Below are 17,144 nucleotides of genomic sequence, written 5' to 3'. Positions count from 1 at the left end.
ATTAATTCTCTTTCCTCCATTACAGGCTGTGCTGTTTCTTTATATTAACTATCAACCAACCCTATTTGATGATTGCTTTCTTAAGCACCCTTTTGAGTTGCCTTTTCATGTGTGGATGTTATGTTGCTTCAGAATGGACCAGGCTATTGCCCTGCAACCTGTTACTCATTCCGGGGGATATCTCTGTCTGAGAGCACTCTGCTGCCACTGCACCCGATTCCCTAATCTTTGTGTTATTTTAGAGTTTGCAGCTTCAGGCTCAGAAAACTGAAATCACTGGCCATCACAGGATGGACCACAAGGTGTTTAATTAGTGAGCAGAAACAAAGTTGGCCTGTGGGATACTGCATTTCATGGCCTGTCACTTCAGCTATTTAATCTTTTAAGGCAGGTCTTCAACAGAAGAATTCTCTTGTTTGAATGCAGCTGTAGGAGCTGCTATTAGAAATTCAGGATGTATTAAGATGTAATCAGGAATGTAATTTTAGCTGTAAAACTGGCAGGTCCTGTTTCCTTTTTACAAGATTAAATCTGGTTTTTCATTGGGCCTTAATTTGCAGTGGCAAAAATAGGAATCTGTAATTTGCTTACTAGTGCTTTAATCTTTCAGAGGTCTCTTCGAATGTTTCTAAAAAAGACTGACTTAAATGCCCAGCTGCTCAAGATTTTTTTACATGTTTTTCTTTTTCCTCCCCCACTAAGTTGTCACTAACGAGATGTGCTTCAGTAACGTTTTGAAAGCGATAATGCAATGTCTTTGAAAACAGATTTCCGAAACTTCGTATTTGGCTTACTATTGCTCTTGCTTGAAGTGTTTGGGGTTTTGAAGCAGCAAGGTTTGGTTTGATTTGATTTTCCACTAATGGTAAAGACATTTAGCTAGTTGCTGGTATTCTGGCAATGGAAAACTGCATCTAGCAGCTTACGTGTTCTGCCAAGGATTTACAGGCTTTAGGTACTTAAACTGAGTCTTCAACAAATAGCCACCACTGAAGGGAGATGTTGAAGAACAGAAAGAAACTGTGCTCTGAAGAATAAGAAATAACTGCATGTTACTCTGAAGACTAGTCTGGAATTCTGTGTAAATTCTGTTTGGTTTGGTTTAAATACAGGTGTGAAGCACAAATCCTTTTTAACAGCTGAAGATTGCTTTGAGCTGGGAAAGATTGCCTACACTGAAGCTGACTACTACCACACTGAGCTCTGGATGGAACAAGCTCTGAAACAGTTGGATGAGGGAGAAGTGTCTTCTGCAGATAAAGTCTACATTCTGGACTACCTGAGTTACGCCGTGTATCAGCAGGGGGATCTGGGCAAAGCCATGATGCTCACCAAACGCCTTCTGGAACTGGGTAGGTGAAAGAGAGATCTGCAGCTCACCATGATTTAGCTCCATGTTCAAGCAGGTGCTAGCTATGGATTTGTACTGAGGAGCACAGTCTTGCTTGTGTTTGGACTTGTATGTGGGTTTTTTAAATGGATTATTACTGGTGCTACCATTAACATCTTGATATGTAGTTTTCAGTAAAATAAGACTTGTACTACCATAAATTGTATTTTGCTACTGTATTTTTAGATGGACAATTATAGTCTCAACTACCATGTCAGAAAGTGTCTTCTTTAAGGATTGCTCTTTTCTATTGAAGTATTTTCTGCCTCCTGTCACTGTTGGCTTTTAACCACTTACCTGTCTTAGTAATTACTGCCTGAAATTTGGTTCTCTTACTGAATCTTACTTTCCTGTGTTGAGATTACTTCCCCTTAGGTACAGGCAAGAATAAAATTAATGAAATTGAAACTAAACTGGTGATACGAAAATCTCTGCACATTATTTAAATGCACATTAAGCATACTTGAGATTAAAAACTTGGAAAAAAATAAGAAATACAGAATGCAATACAGCGAGCTAAGATTCTGCCTGGTTTGTGAAATATGAAAAGTGTTTATGATTCTGTAAATATTCCACCGATTGACTGTGTAAAGGATGCCATGGGAAGTTCAGAACTAATATAACGAAGGCTAGTGAGAACTGTTTATTAATGAACGGAGGCAAATTCTTTAAGTTTAGTGATTGTTAAAAGCTTTGTCACTGGAAATCTTAATTCCCATCAGGGGAGTCTTTAGGTTTGAAGCCCCTCACGCTGTCCCAGTTCTCTCCCTGACCCGTTTCCTTGTCTCTCCCTCTCTGGTGAGATTGGCTGGAATGGCCAAACCCTTTTTCCTAGCGCTTGGACTCCTGTGCCTACTGAGGATCCAGGCCTCACACTAATGAATTTCTTAACTGTGAATGGGTTGAGCTTAGCCCTGAAAGCTCATTGTGTGTTTTGCTGCAGACAGTAAGGATATGCGCGTGCCGCAGCCTAGCGTCACTTCCAGCTTAGCTTGGAGTTCTAGCTGTCCTGTGAAAGCTCTCAATCCAGGGTAGATGTTTCTGATTTCTATTTGAGAAGCAGTATTGTGCATCTGTTTTCTTTTTCTTTTTGTAAATAGCCTTTTCTGGATACTACTTCACAAGTTGGCAGCTTACCAGTGATAACTTGTCTGTTTGTTTGTCAACAGATCCTGAACATCAAAGAGCAAATGGGAACATGAAATATTTTGAATATATCATGGCTAAAGAAAAAGAAGCAAATAAGTCCAGTACAGACTCAGAAGACCAGATGGAGAAGGAGACTGAGGTTAAGAAAAAGGATTACCTGCCTGAGAGAAGGAAGTACGAAATGCTGTGCCGTGGGGAGGGTCTCAAAATGGTAAAGTGGAGTAGACTGTTTTCAAATGTATGAAACCAACTGTAACAAAACAATGTCAAGAATTTGTATGTGGTGTGAAAGCAAGGAAGTCGTTAGAGCAGTTGGCTGAGTGTGTAGATTAGTGTGTGTTGGATTCTTTCACCCTTTCATTCTGTCCAGTAGACAAAAAGTAATACTGCCGCAGGCACTGCTGACTAACTTGGATGCACTACGTAATTGTAATTAATTTAATAAGGATGTTGGAAGTCTAGTTTTACAAGTGGAATTGAACAAGGGTGATTTTTTTTAGTGATAAAATTATTTTTAATAGGACTGTGTAAAGGACTGCTTGTTGCAGTATTACAGAGTAATATTAACGTGCTGAAAGTACTAACTTCTCAAACTTAAAGCATCTCTTTAACTTCTAAAATAACTTTAGGGTAGGGGAAGTGAATTGTTCCTGTCTCTTGTTCTCAGGACACTTTCTGTTTCTTGGTGATATTAACATCCTATGCAAGTTCTCTGATTATCTCTTGCTCCACCTTGCTTTCAGACTCCTCGGAGACAAAAAAGACTCTTCTGCCGTTACTACGATGGAAACAGGAATCCTAGATACATTCTGGGCCCTGTCAAACAGGAAGATGAGTGGGACAAACCTCGAATTGTTCGCTTCCTTGACATCATCTCTGATGAAGAGATTGAAACTGTGAAAGAACTAGCAAAGCCGAGGGTAAATGCCTTGCTCTTCTTTGCCTTTTGGAATCTTAAATTTCGTGGGTAGTTTTCTGTGTGAGTGTGTGTGATTCTGTCTCCTTTTGAACACAGGTGCGTGTGCAGCGTGCTCACACGTTGCTTTTCTCACCTTGTAGCTCTTGGTGATGCTCTTTGCAGGAGACAGTGGGGAAGCTGGAAATTCTGTGTAATTAAGAGAGCCAGGTAACAGCAGTGCAGGATTGTCAGACTCTTCCAGCGGACACAATTTCAGTGCATGCTGTTTTGGATAAGGAGGAGAATGTTCTACAACAGGAAACAACCGTACTGCAGCTGGGTTGCCTTGAATTATACCTGTCATCTGGTTTTGTTTGGTTTTCTGGTTTTTGTTTTTTCTTTTTTAAGTCTGTGTTTGCCAAAGTTATGACATGGAGAAGAGTGCTGTCTAGGGAAAGGCAGCCATTCCTCTGGTCCTGGAATGCCACATTTTTGTATAGACAAGAATGAATGTTGTAGTTTCCATTCAGTATAAAACTGATGTCTGTCTCCCAGGCTTTGAAGTTGCCTGCAGGTGAAGGAGCTTTAAGAGGGCAGTAGTTAACCAGTGGTACTTAGCTCCTTGTTCACACTGCCCTGCTTATCAAATCCTATTTCAGAAACTGGATCCTGAAGTTTTTGTTTCTGAATGCAGAATAATCCAAGGCAGCTCAACTGTCAGAGTAAACAGGAGTGCCCAAGACAAACAGCAAATGGATGGAGTTGCCTTCAGTATCCAGTGGCCATAACTCTGCATCTCAAGATGTAGTTACATTGATTTGGTTTTCCGTCAGTTACCGGTTACTGCTAAAATAATATTTAAACTTGTAGCAATATAATTTTCCTGCTTTTTTTCTTTTTTTTTTTAGCCTAAATGGCTTTTTGTCCAGAGAGAGTTGAGCAAATGGAGGTTAGGAGGATAAGCGCATTAAGTATAGGACAAACCGTTAGCTTGGCCTGCTGCAAAGTAAACTGTCTGTGGGTTATACATGGGCACATTGAGGATGAGGCTGTCCTTGGCCACTGCGCTGAGTACTAGGTAGCCTGGTGGTGGTTTTAAAGCTTCCTAAAGGTTGATGCGTTGTATTGCTGAGGTAACATTCTGAACTGTAAGCAAGAAGTACCAGCAATTCTCTTTGCTTACCTGTAAAACATCTCTTCCTGCTCTCCTGTCAAGCAGCCTTGCTGCAGGTCTGAAGATCAGAGTCCTGGCTGTTTGTCTGTGGGTGATTAAGCCGCTTTGCTGCTGCAAAAGCTCTGGCAATTACATCTGTGGAATATGACTGAATCACTTCTTTATGGAGCAGAAATAAGTCTCAGGACTGAAAATAAAAACCTGTGAACGTGGTGATTTTCACTTCCAAACTTGCTGAGATAACTGTTTTCCTATCAAATTTTTGGCTCGTGGTAAAGACTTGGAGATTCATAGTTCATTAATGTAGAAGCATTGGTATGCGGTTAGTGTTCCACATATTTCCTATGGCCAAGGCCTTGCAGGGCTCAGTAGTGAGCGTAGCCAGAGGATTGTGGTTTTTGAGACTGAAAGGTTATCTCCTTTTTCCCCGATGCTCAGGATGTTGCTGTTGCTGCCTCTCAGAAGACAGCGCTGTCTGATCTATGCCCAGCCTTCTGCTGTGCTGGTGGCATAAGCTGGCAGGATGAAGCCACATTATTCGGCTTCAGGAGTCTCACTGGAGTTGCAGTTTGTGCCTTGATTCTTCCATGTGTCTGTATGGGATGAGACAAGGAGAGGCAGTGTATTAAGGGTTCCCAGTACCTTTCCTTGTTAGTAGGCACGGAGAGGCCTTGATTTACTAAGTTTATTTTAACAACAGAAAAATACTTCCTCTAATTGTTTGGGACTTGGTATGCCATTTTGTGCCTCTTCAAAATGTGGGCTCTGCAACTCAACCTTTGCGGTTATGAACAATGGAGTGTTCGATAGCAAATGAACAGAGTTAAAGGGCGCACATAAGGCTCAGAATCAGAGTTATTAACATAGATGGGATGGTGTCAGTGGAGCGTAATAGAGGGAAACGAAGGCCTTGAACCAAGAGTTCTTACTCTGTGTAACTTAGGAGTATGATGTAAATGTGTCTGTGGACTGAGTAATTAGTTTGTTTTAGCAGTCAGTGTTAAAGGAGTTCGGTGCTGCTTTTGGTATAGAAAGAATCAAAAAGGTAGGGTTTTACTTGTCTTTTGCTTATACAAGATCACATTGCCTGGATTCAGTTTAACCATAAAACTCATCTTACATGTGCAGGATAGAGTGCTAACAAAGGACTGTTTGTACACATGCCATAATATTGTACTGTTTTCAGCAGTTGTTGCAATATGAAGGAAATGAAAGTTTCTAGTTTACTTTATTCAGAAAACTTCTTCTTGCTACAGAAATGGAAACGTTACTTCCTGGAAAACTTGATCTTCTCTAACACTCTGTTTAAAAAAACATCCCAAAAACCGCTAAAAACCCTCTCTTCTAGTAAAATTGGAGACTCTTCCTCCTTCCCCATCACCGCTTTACGAATTTCCACCCCCTTTGTAAAAGAAAAACCACCACAAAACATGACTGGGTGGCTTGCGTGCGGCTTGCGTGACATTTCCCCTTAGGCTTCTGAATGGTCGGATTGCTGTGATGCAGTATGTGCTTTGTAATGCAACTATTCTGATGGTTCGCTTCACAGCTGAGGCGAGCCACCATTTCAAACCCCATAACAGGAGCCTTGGAGACGGCACATTACAGAATTAGCAAAAGGTAAGAGAGCTCTATGCCAGATGTTTTGGGCCTGTAATGAGTGTGTAGATTCTGCTCATTATGGGGAATAAAAAGAGGTGGTCTAAAAAGACAACTTTGGCTTTGTAGTCCACCGCTTTATTACATGCAGATCCGTAACAGGCTGTTACTGCTGAGTTTCTCAGTCTCTTCCTTCAGCTAGAAGTTCTAGGGGCGTGTTTTGATTTCTCCTTTTTCTAGTTTTGGTCACTTTCTCAGTGTGTGTTCTCAAATGACAATCTGTACAAGAAGCAGGTCTCTACAATTGGTGTAAAAAATATGTGATGCTACAAGAGCTTCAGCAGAATCTAGATTTCTCTTTCGTTTTTTTTAATATTCCCTTCCCCTTACTCTTCTCACCAACCAAAAGTTGTTCTCCCTTTCCCTGTAAAATCTAGCAGACCACCTGAAGTGCCCTTACATGTGTAAGAGATGCTTCAAGACGGTACTGTGTGTGGCATGCAAAGCCCGCGTTCATTAGTCACGCAGTACTCCATTGTCCGAGATAATCCCCTACTCCTGTCTGGGCTCTTTTACCTCCTGCTGACACAAATCTGGCAGAACACAAGCTCATTTTCACTGGGCTCCTGGTTCTTTCCAGCTTGTCTACTGAGTGCTACAAGTCTTGAATTTAGCCACTGTTTTCCAAAATTGGCTGGCTCTAAAACAAATGACCTGTCCCCTGCCTGCCCTCCCACCCCCCCACCTTTCCCCGGTTTTGGTAGCGGTGATTAAAGATTGGCCGTGTATTCCATTGGTGTTAAGCCAAATTTCTGAAAGGAGTTAAACTTCTGGATGTTGAGGAATTGTCTGTGAAACTCAGCATCATAAATTACTTGCAGAAAGTCTCTAATTTAAAACAAAAAAAAAAAAAAAAAAGGAAAAAAAAAAAAAAGGAGGAAAAAAGTGAAAGGACAATCTAACCAAATTTTTCCAACCAATTTGTTTTGATTTGGACATGGCAGCTACAGCTTCTGTTGCCCTTCTAATATTGCCAATTTAAGAGCATTGCATACCATCCAGACCAATCGGAACCCTTTCAAACACCTGTGGCTTGGCAAAAAAGCAGCCTACGAGGTGGGTAAGCCCTTGTCCTTTCTCTTTTTGTAGCTGAGCCGTGCTACTGTTCATGACCCTGAGACTGGGAAACTGACCACAGCACATTACAGAGTCTCTAAGAGGTAAGGGGAACGTCTTCCAGAGGTATATCCAGTCCAAGGAAGTCTGTTCTGGGACTGTACTGCTTCATCGCTAAACGTGGGGCGAACAAGGACTTTGTGTAACCTTTATATTCCTAGCCTCTCTTTAGAAGAAAGAGAATGGCCTAAAGCAAACTGAGCTGTCACATAACAAAGCAAGGGGTCTGCTGAAATAGAGAATAGTTCTAAATGTTAGTGGTAGCCAAAGATGCAAGTGCCCTCTTTTGCTTAGCATGGCTCATCTAGTGCAACTAATGTACTAAAACGTTAGCGCAGCGCGGGGTTCTGCTTATGCTAACAAGCGGTGGGAAAGGCTGCCTGTGTAGCTCAACTCTACCACTAAACTTCAATGTGGATACTTGCTGCTTAAAACTAGGCACTGATGAGCTGCTGTAATTCATGGGAATAGTGCTAATTAACGCCAGTTGATAATTTAAAAGAATTTCCTTGTTTAAGGGATTGAACGTAGTTGCTGCTCTAATAGAAAACTAGTGTTCTTTCAGCTTCTTTGAACAAAAAACCTGAAATTAGAATGGTGAGTAGCTCAAGGGTTTTTATTTAGCTATGAATTTCTTAAAAAAGATAAAGTGCTTCAGAATACTGCATCACAAGTTGATTGATTCAGGAATGATTATAACTCTCATGAAAACTAGAAAATCATTGTAGCTGAAGTCTGGTCCTTAAAGCCACGCTTGTTACAAGTAGTGGCAAGTTGAAAATGTTTATACATTGACAACTGGCTTGCACCTTCAGCAGCGTGCAGATCTACTTACTCATCAGAGCGCATGCAGGTAGTGGGAGTCCTCTGGAAGTTGTCTGGTGAGCTCTGACATGTTTGCTCCTTAAAACTACCTCCCCAGCCCCCCTCCAGAATGACTTTAGTAACATACATCTTCCTGTTTAACGTCCGTTGCCGCATTTAATTTTTATTTTTTGTTTTTAGTTTTAAGGTCTGTCCATGTCTTACCTACCTCGGTTATCTGTGACTGCGTGTTTTAAAGAAAGCATTTATTCAGTCTTAGGATTTGTCCTCTGTGGCACAGACCACTCTGGGGCATTTACTTAAGAAACTTGTTAATCCATTTGAACATACCCTCATGGTTTCTGTCAAACTTGGTGTGCTAATAATAAGAATTAGAGAAGGTGACCAGATCACTAATTGAAATTGAGATGCATAATTGGCCCTTATTTAAGTAGATGAGCCTTACTAAAAGAACTCTTTATTTAGAGTTTTGATATTTCATTAGTGGGAAGTGTTACGCCTTGAGACTATTGCAGATGCCATGGTCAGAAAAAAATAGTACTAGAGAATACACCCTCTTTATTAAAAGCTGATTCCCTTGTCAATGTGTGCAGTTGATGGTGCAGCCAGATCCCGTTTGCCATCACCTTTTCATTGGCTTTGTGACATGACAAAATAACTGTTTCTCCTAGGGCTTTAATCTGGAATTAGCCACGTGCTGTACCTTGCCTAGGGACTCTGTGATAAAGTATAAGGGCAGCCGTTGTCTGTGAAGTGCCACTGCCTCCCTGGTGCAGTGTGCTGCGAGCCTGGAACAGAGCCTCCTGTCTGGTACCTGGTGAATGAGACCCTTAAACGTTTAAGGTTTGGAGCTCAAAAAGGTGGGACTTCCTTCCAACACAGCTAAGGAACTCACAGAATTCAATCAGAATTTACCAAGCTAAGATTTTTATTCCATGTCTCACTGGAAGCTGGAATTAGAACTGTAAAGAAACACACAAGTACATGGGTGGACAGCACATTGAGAAGTTAGCGCGGACAATTTTTTGAGGGTAGGAACAGACTTGAGGGTGGAGGGGACTTCCCTTCTCATGCTTCCCCTTGCCTTTGCATTCCTCCATGCGCACATTGTTTAGCCTGACAATTCACGCTATAGTGGGAGGTAAAAGCCACCCTCAAAAACCCCAAAGTCCAAGCCAGACTGCTTTTAGAAGGATCATGTTATTAATGCTGGAACGCTGAACTTCTCTCGCAGAACCACTGGTAGAAACATCTTTCTGTTAGAGCTGTTTGAGCTGGTTTGGATTCCAGATGAATCATTGCTCCTGAAAACCAAAAAATGCTTGCTTTATTTTTTCAATAGATGACTGCTTTCCCCCTTCAAACATTCTTTCCTAGCAAATGCACTTCTAAATTACAGCATTCCCTTCGTTGAGAGGACTACTGTTTGCTGTGCAGTACGTGGCAGGCTGTATAAAAGGGGGCACCTTGCCAGCAGTACGAGGAGCACCATCAAGCCGGGCTGTGTGCAGTACCAGAATAAACTCAGCCACTCTGACACTGCTTTTAAAGAAGCTGCTTTTTTTCCTCTCTCCTCCCAGCAGCCAGTCGGAGCTTGTAGTATATCATGTTAAAAGTTTCCACTTCAGAAATACCAATCTGCGCTTTTCTTCGCTCCCTGTTGCGTCTCTACTAGTTCTTTTTTACATACTAAGTACATTTTAGAAAGGTTTTAAACATATAAATGCCAGTATTTCGTGTGACCAATGACTGTTACAAAAGCAGTTGTTGAAATACTCTGCTGCGGTGCTGGTGTAGCTGAGACTACTAAGGACATATAGCCTTTGTAATGTCTGGTCCTGGACCAACTTGCGCAGTTGGAGGAGATGAGCTTTTGGGCGTATAAGCCCTTGTATATCACGTAGCTCTGGACAGTTGTCTGTTTTTTTCCCCTAATATACTGCTTAGTCTAAAATTATTTTTGCATATATAACTATTGTGCTATTAAAAATTTCTAATAAGATACCTGATAGAGAATTACAAGAGGGAGGAGTAAATGTAATTACTGCTAGCTGTTTATAATGAATATAAAAGCTGCTAAAAGCCTGACCTCGGCGTGAGGAAGAAGAAAAGCAATCCCCCAGCATGAATTCAGCATGCTAATGAGATTCTTTCAATTTCTGTAACATACTAGCTTAGTTCATGGGTGTCTTTTTACAAAGCCACGTGGGACACCGAAATACTATGCCTTTGTAGTCAGGGAATTGGGGTTTTGGTGTGGTAGTTATTAAGGAAATATCAAATTGTCCTGTAAGTCAAGTCACCCACATCTTAAACTGCCATACTTATGACTTACTTCCCAGAAATAAGATTGTCCGTTTCTGTTAGGAAGTTTTCTGCCCCATAGTGGACTCATAGGTGTCAGCTGGTCAAAAATCTAACAGAATGCTGTCCATGCAGGTTAACTTGTCAGAGGAGCAACTTAATTTAACAAATGTACATTGAAGAATTGAGCTGTGTGCCTTTATTGAATCATGCTGAACCTTGACCTGTACACACTTTAAAAGAAAAGAAGTTTGCTGAGCATAGTTTAAGGCTGTTAATTTTGCATTACATACGCCACTGGTGAGGGAGCCTTTTTTTTTCTTCTTTTTTTTTTTGGATAGAGAAGAGCAGGGAAAAAAGATTCAGTTTTGTGAAGGAATACCTGCTAGAAATGGTCTTGAATGAGGCACATGCTTAATTTGTCTGCAAAGGATTGAGGCTGAGACCTAGGAACAAAAGAGGAGAAGGTAGGCACAGGTGGTTACATAGTCTGTGAAGGCCACTAGGCAAAGTCTGCAGTAACCAAAGGCCCTCGTTGTGCATCCTAAATGCAGCAGGCACAGAGATCTCCTCATGCTGGACAATTGGTGCAGGGTTCTGCAGGCCCTCCTGAGCTCTCCACCCTCATGGAGGCACATTTCATGACACTCACAGGGTTAAATCATGCTGTAACCCCTTCAAAGGAAACTATTCAGCACTACAGGCCCCCCCCCCAGGTTTTGCTCAACAACCAGCAGACAGGCTGGCACTTGGAATATGGTTTCAGTTCTGTTTCCTCCACCTTTCATAGACATTCTTTGTACCCTTGGGCAATTAATTTTATTTCTAAAAAGCATATAGTACTTTCCCTTCATGAAAGGATGCAGTATTCTCCCTGTTGAAAGCATTCATTGCAATTTGACATAACCAATATAGGAAGAATGCTTGCTTTTTTCTTTCCTTGGGTTGGTGGTGGGTTTTGGGGTTTTTTTTGCTTAAAGCCTTTATGGACTGGACAGAGGTAGCTAGAGCCTATGCTTTGAAGCTGATGGCTGTGCTGGAGCTTTTCTTGTGTGTGTATGAAGTGTGAGGGCAGGATTGCTTCCAAGTGTTACCTGTTCAACATGGCTGCATATAGCATGCGGCTGCATAGCTGCGCTTTTTTTGGTGGGGGGGAAATGCTTCATGTGAGTAGTCTTTGCATTCGCCTACCACTTTAAAGAAGGTTGCATTGTAACACTTCCTTATACTAACTGTTCAGAAGTGGATGAATCTATGTGTTTGTGCCAGTCTGTCTTGAGAAATCTTACTTAGAGTTCATTTGTCCTGTAAGAAAAAAAAAATGCTCGTAGAGATTCTGTAACCTGTGTCAGTGCCTTGTGTCACGTGTCATGCTACTGTTCCTCCCATGCAAAGTGTTTTGGTATTTCTTTTTTTAAATACAAATTTTGTGTTACAGACAATAACCTTTATTTAGCATAGATGTAAAAGTTCATTTGAGTAGAAATCCTATGATACTAGGCTCTGAGCACAGGTATGTCTGTCCAACAGTCTTGTAAGAGCAGCAGGAACCACTGATGAGCAAAAAAGGCCGAGTCAGATGCTAGAAAAAAGGTAGACCTAGCTGTGTCTATTTTCCTGCAGAAAAGGGGGGGGGGGGGGGGGGGGTGTGTGTGTGGTGGTGTGTCCAAATCATCAATATTAGCATCCATATTAGTGACTAGCAGTGGGGCTGCCAAGGTAAACAGAGAAGAGGACCAGGGTAGTGAGCATGCCAAGAGAGGGAAAAGAAGAGCAGGTGAAATGAAGGTGCAAAGGCTAGAATGGGAGGAGTAATGCAGCGAGAAAAACAAGCATCATGGAAGCAGATGAGTGGTTTTAAAAAAGAAAAAAAAGACAGGGGCTAGATGAAATTGATACTTTTTTCTGAAAAGAACAAAATGTTTACCTTGTAAAGAGATGAAAAATGCCTGTGTGTTTGTTTCCATCTAAGTGTTCATGGCTGGTAGAGGTCCAGCAGGGATGTGCAGAGCTGTGGTTATACTAAGCTTGTGCCCTTTTCTGCCGAACACAGCTCTTGTGGGTGTGTAGCTGCTTCTGGATGATGCAGCTGCTGCCCAGTCATGCAGCTTTCGAGAACGAGCAACCACTTAGAGGAGAAAACACTACACTGGGTCCGGGTGAAGGCAGGGATTGTCATGTAGAACTGCTTCTCTACCTGTTCCTTCCTCTGCTGACTAGTTTGCCAGTTATTTTAAATACAGTTGTTCTAGCTGAAAAATTCTAATTTACAGTAGGAGGCAGACATTTTGAAGGTGCCTTTGGAACTGTGAGGCTGACCTTTCACCTTTCTACTTAAAAAGTAAATTAAAATGGGTTGGTTTGGTTCTGCCCCCCTTAAAAATCACTGTGTACCCAAAATGTGTACTAAATACCAAATCCACAATTGGCTGTTCCCGTAGAAATTGTTCAACAGGGAAAATGGTAAAGAGTTTTATGCATTTGTTCAATTGTTTTTCATAACAATTTTTGGTACTGTTGCCCAGGTAAATCATGTGAAAGGAGAGATCACTGAGCGTGCTTGCCTGTAAGTGCATGACATGTGGAAGAGCTGAGTTAGACTCACATAGACTCTGTGTATGCTAAATAAACTCACCTATTCCTTTCCCAAATGTTACTTCAAAATGCATCAGATATGGGTTCTAAATTAGCTGTTTGGAATGTGTAAGAGCAAGTGTTTTGTCCCCATTTTAGAAGACAGCTTGAAGCAGATTTCACCGTTTGGAACATTTTCTTCAGTCATTTGGTAATCCAGGATGGGAATTAAGGTCCTTCGTTTTAGAGCTTCTTTAAACCAGCATTGTGTGTGTTCTTTCTAAAAAACATGTTTATTAATTAAATGCAGGCCTTCATAGCACCCTGGAAATATTTCTGATCATCCTACCAAATTCTCGAAAAGTACAAAAAAAAAAAAAAAAAAAAAAATCTCAAATTTGAAGTAGTTCTAAATGTCACATTTGTACTACTAGCTCACGGTCTATTACTACCTTATTTTATTTTGGTTTTTTTTCCCCCACTTAGTGCTTGGTTGTCTGGCTACGAAAGCCCTGTGGTATCTCGCATTAACACAAGGATACAGGACCTAACAGGACTTGATGTCTCCACAGCAGAGGAACTACAGGTAAACCCTTAGGGCAAGTATGGTTGTGGTGAATGTCTATTGGCATTTCATTTTGGATGGCTTTGCATGCAGCGCAGTGCTCACTGGGGTAGTGTTGGTGAGGTGGCCACAACAGCTCATTCAGCCCAGGGGGGCAGCTGCTGTGATGGCTGGTTTGATTCCAGGCCAGGGGAGGAATGAGTGAGGGGGTTTTGTGCAGGGAGGAGGAAACAAAGTTGTCTTTGCAGAGTAGCGCTTCCTTTAGTGGGAAATGGCTTTCTTTTGCTGGAAGGAAACAGTAGTAGTTGAAACTCCTCATGCTTGTTGAAGTGAATGTGTAACCCTATTTGGTTTTTTATCTCCATACTAACAAAATATGAGTTTCATTGCTGCAGGGTCAAACCTTGCTGCTGTGGTGATAGTGAAAAGTTTAGCTTAACTGATCTGTAGGGAAAGGGGGAGACGATGGGTGTTCAGATTTGCCATCCCATCCTTGGTCCTGGCAGGCCAACAGCATGCCTGGTATCTCCATAATGTGGGAAAGAAAGACTGACTGTACATGTAACTTGAGTAAATTTTATTTTAGAAGTACTTCTGTTCATTTGCTTGAGGCTTTTAAATGAAGAGCTGCTTCACTGATTCTGAGAAAGCAGGACACCTAGAAAGCAGTTCCTGAAAGCTGTTGTGCTTCTGTGCTACTCTGTCAAGACCCCTCATAATAAAATGCCCAAGCAGCTGGTTGAAAAATGGGGTTATGAATACATAGAAGAGATGGCAAAAAAATAAAAATCAATTGGCAAAAAGGACAGTGGATGCTCTTTATTGATGTAGAGATCAAAAAGTGATTTAAACCTGAATGATGTTAGAAGTGCCATGACTATTTTTGAAGATAATCTAACCTCTAAAGTTTCTATAGAAGGAAAATATTTTTCTGCCCTGGAGAAGTACCAGATTGCTTACCCCAGAGTACACTGCAACTTGCAGTGCCAGTCTTGGATGTGCTGCTGCTCTTGTGGCCAAACATCCTGGGGCTCCTTGGAGCCTGTCCCTCAGCTCTCCAGGAGTTTCAAAAGTTTCACAGTCAGCTTCTATGGTCTCAAAGTCATTAGATTAGACAGTAGCAGGCACTCAGAAGTGGGAGAATGTCTTTACCCATTCAGCTGGGGACAAACAGAAGAGCTTTCCAGGAAGGCTGGCCCCGGGGAAGGGCAAGTTCAGCTGCAGCTTTGCAGTCAAGAACTGCAAAGGCAGGCTGAAAGGCTGAGAGCCTAAAGCTCAGTGCCAGGTTCTGGCTCTTGTACACTGATGAGGAGTCTGAGTGCAGTCAGAGCTGTCTGTGTATAAAGCCAGTAGGACTTTACTGCATACAGTGCAGTTCAGCTGGCAGGGACTTGCTATTTCCTATGGCTTGATCTTTAAACTTCATCTGTCAAAAGGCTGTAAATGGCAGTCAAATTCTTGTCTGGGTAAAATACTGCTTTACTAGATTTTGTGCTTCTCCTTTCACTGTAGGTAGCCAACTACGGAGTAGGAGGCCAGTATGAGCCTCATTTTGATTTTGGAAGGGTAAGTCCTGTTCTCTGTCTCCACCTCTTTCTTCTTCACAAGCACTGTGTTTCTCTTTTTCAGGTGGCAAATTATGGAGTGGGAGGACAGTATGAACCCCACTTTGACTTTGCACGGGCAAGTAAAGAGATGGAGGAGAGATAGACACCTGGTGAAACCTGGGCCTCTTGGCTGTGGCACCATTGTTACTCTTTAATGTGTATTAAATTTTGTAGCTCTTCAACTTTTCTAATCCATGTTAGTGGAGAAAGCCCTCTAAACCACCAGCTGAACTGATACACGTTGTAGGCATTACAGAGCGACAAGGGTTTTTTTCAAAAATATAATTTAAAAAGAATCATTCTGAGATGACTGATAGTTCTTAACAGAGCACAGGGCATCAGCTTTATTCTAAAACTGAGGAAACATTTAGAAATACTCCAGCTGGCCATAGTAGTGGCCCTGGAAAGCCATTTTGTTTAAAAATCACTGAAGGATATACAGCTAAACTGTATAAAAACTTGGTGTAAGTCCCATGCTCCTGACAGGTGCAGCAGATGATGGTGGCATCGGCTAATGTGCATCCAGGCACTGAAGCTGGAAGCTGCCATAGCTGCAGAGCATTGTGGAGTAAGGCAAACGCGGCTGCACAAGTGAGAGCTCAATGCCCTCTTCTTATGAAGAAGGCTTTGTAGGCAGCGTAGGAAAACTTGCATTGCAGCTTACCGTGTAGGCTTGTGATGTGGAGAAAGAACTCCTTTCCCCAGAGCCGAGATGCAGGCATCTTGCATGCTGTTGAAGAAATTTTGAAAATGTAAGGAAGAAGTGCTCTGTTGTTATAAGTTTACACGCTGATTGCTAGCAGACTCCCAAAACTGGAAAAAGCTTACCAAGGTCTTCTCATCTTCCCATCTTTTTTTTTTTTTTTTTTTTTTTTTTAACCTGGTTTAAATTCCTGACCTATTTTTTTATTGCTGTGTGAAAAGCAGACTGCTGGAAATAATGCCACTGAATTCAGTTGGTTATTTATTGGGCATACTTACGTGTGATTTAACACCTTTACATTCACCTTACACTGTGATTCCAAGCCACCAACTCTTAATCAGGATCTCTGCTCTGTAAGCACATGCTCAAAAGCATTGCAAAGCATTAACAGTTTTTGTTTGGAAATGCATGGGTTAATTTCGGGAGTAGGGATGGCTGGAATTTTAGCGAACACAAATAGTGGTTACAGGGGCTGGGTTCTAGAAGTTAGAAATAGAGGTGTGACAAAAGTTGGTATCCTAACCCATCAAACTGGGGTTTTGTTCTTTCTGTCAAGTGATAAAACTCCTCTTGGTCATGAAACAGCTCTCTTGTCTAGTTAGCCTGTTACAGGCTCTGGCTCTGAGGTGCACTCAGCTTCCTCCCTCCTTCCCAGCTCTAAGGAAAGAGCAAGGGTGATGGAGTGTGGCAGGGAAGAGGACACAGTGGCAGGCTGGTGGTGTTGCAGCCCCACTACCCGTGTTCTCATGTGTTTAGGCAGGGACCTTACCTCACTCCTGTTGAAAGCTTCAGAAACGACCTCCACAGACACTCTGTGGATGGGATAGTGTGCTGCTTAATGAATCGCTCCTTGGATTTTTAATGGCACTCTAAAATGCCTGTGTGCCAGGGAGCCAGCTAGGTTGAGCAGCAGCCTGCCTGGCACAGCAGGCAGCACCTGCAGCTCCAGCCCGAGGTCAGAAAGGCTGGAGCAGGAAAGGGGGTGAAGGCCACAATGGCAGAACAACCCTGCAAAGGAGCTTCCCCCTTGGGGCATGCTTGGAGCCACCCCTGCGGCGCAGTGTGATTCTCAGTGAACCGGGGACTGAAGGGCTGCCCTCCCTGTTGCTTATCTTGGCCAAGGACAAGACAAGAGGGGGGGGGTGAGGGATAAGCAAGTGTAATTAAATAATTAACTTTG

At 42.1% G+C, this 17,144-nt stretch overlaps 1 protein-coding gene across 5 annotated transcripts in view; it reads left to right on the top strand.

Moving 5' to 3' along the window:
* P4HA1 (prolyl 4-hydroxylase subunit alpha 1) overlaps positions 1-17,144 on the top strand; it is a 41,100-nt gene that overhangs the window by 18,138 nt on the left and 5,818 nt on the right. For 2 of the 5 annotated variants that reach the window (XM_049811048.1, XM_049811047.1), the window contains exons 6-11: positions 1,113-1,352; positions 2,560-2,750; positions 3,283-3,459; positions 7,360-7,430; positions 13,576-13,675; positions 15,167-15,220. In XM_049811048.1, the coding sequence (XP_049667005.1) occupies positions 1,113-1,352; positions 2,560-2,750; positions 3,283-3,459; positions 7,360-7,430; positions 13,576-13,675; positions 15,167-15,220 (833 nt within the window). Of the gene's footprint in view, positions 1-1,112; positions 1,353-2,559; positions 2,751-3,282; positions 3,460-6,160; positions 6,232-7,359; positions 7,431-13,575; positions 13,676-15,166; positions 15,221-15,283; positions 15,338-17,144 lie in introns of all 5 variants that reach the window. The other 3 variants (XM_049811045.1, XM_049811049.1, XM_049811044.1) reach the window with 3 other exon arrangements.

This window comes from Accipiter gentilis, chromosome 9 (genome assembly GCF_929443795.1).
Source record: "Accipiter gentilis chromosome 9, bAccGen1.1, whole genome shotgun sequence".
NCBI lineage: Eukaryota > Metazoa > Chordata > Aves > Accipitriformes > Accipitridae > Astur > Astur gentilis.
Note: the sequence above shows the minus strand (reverse complement) of the source record. Positions and strands in the feature narration are given on the sequence as shown.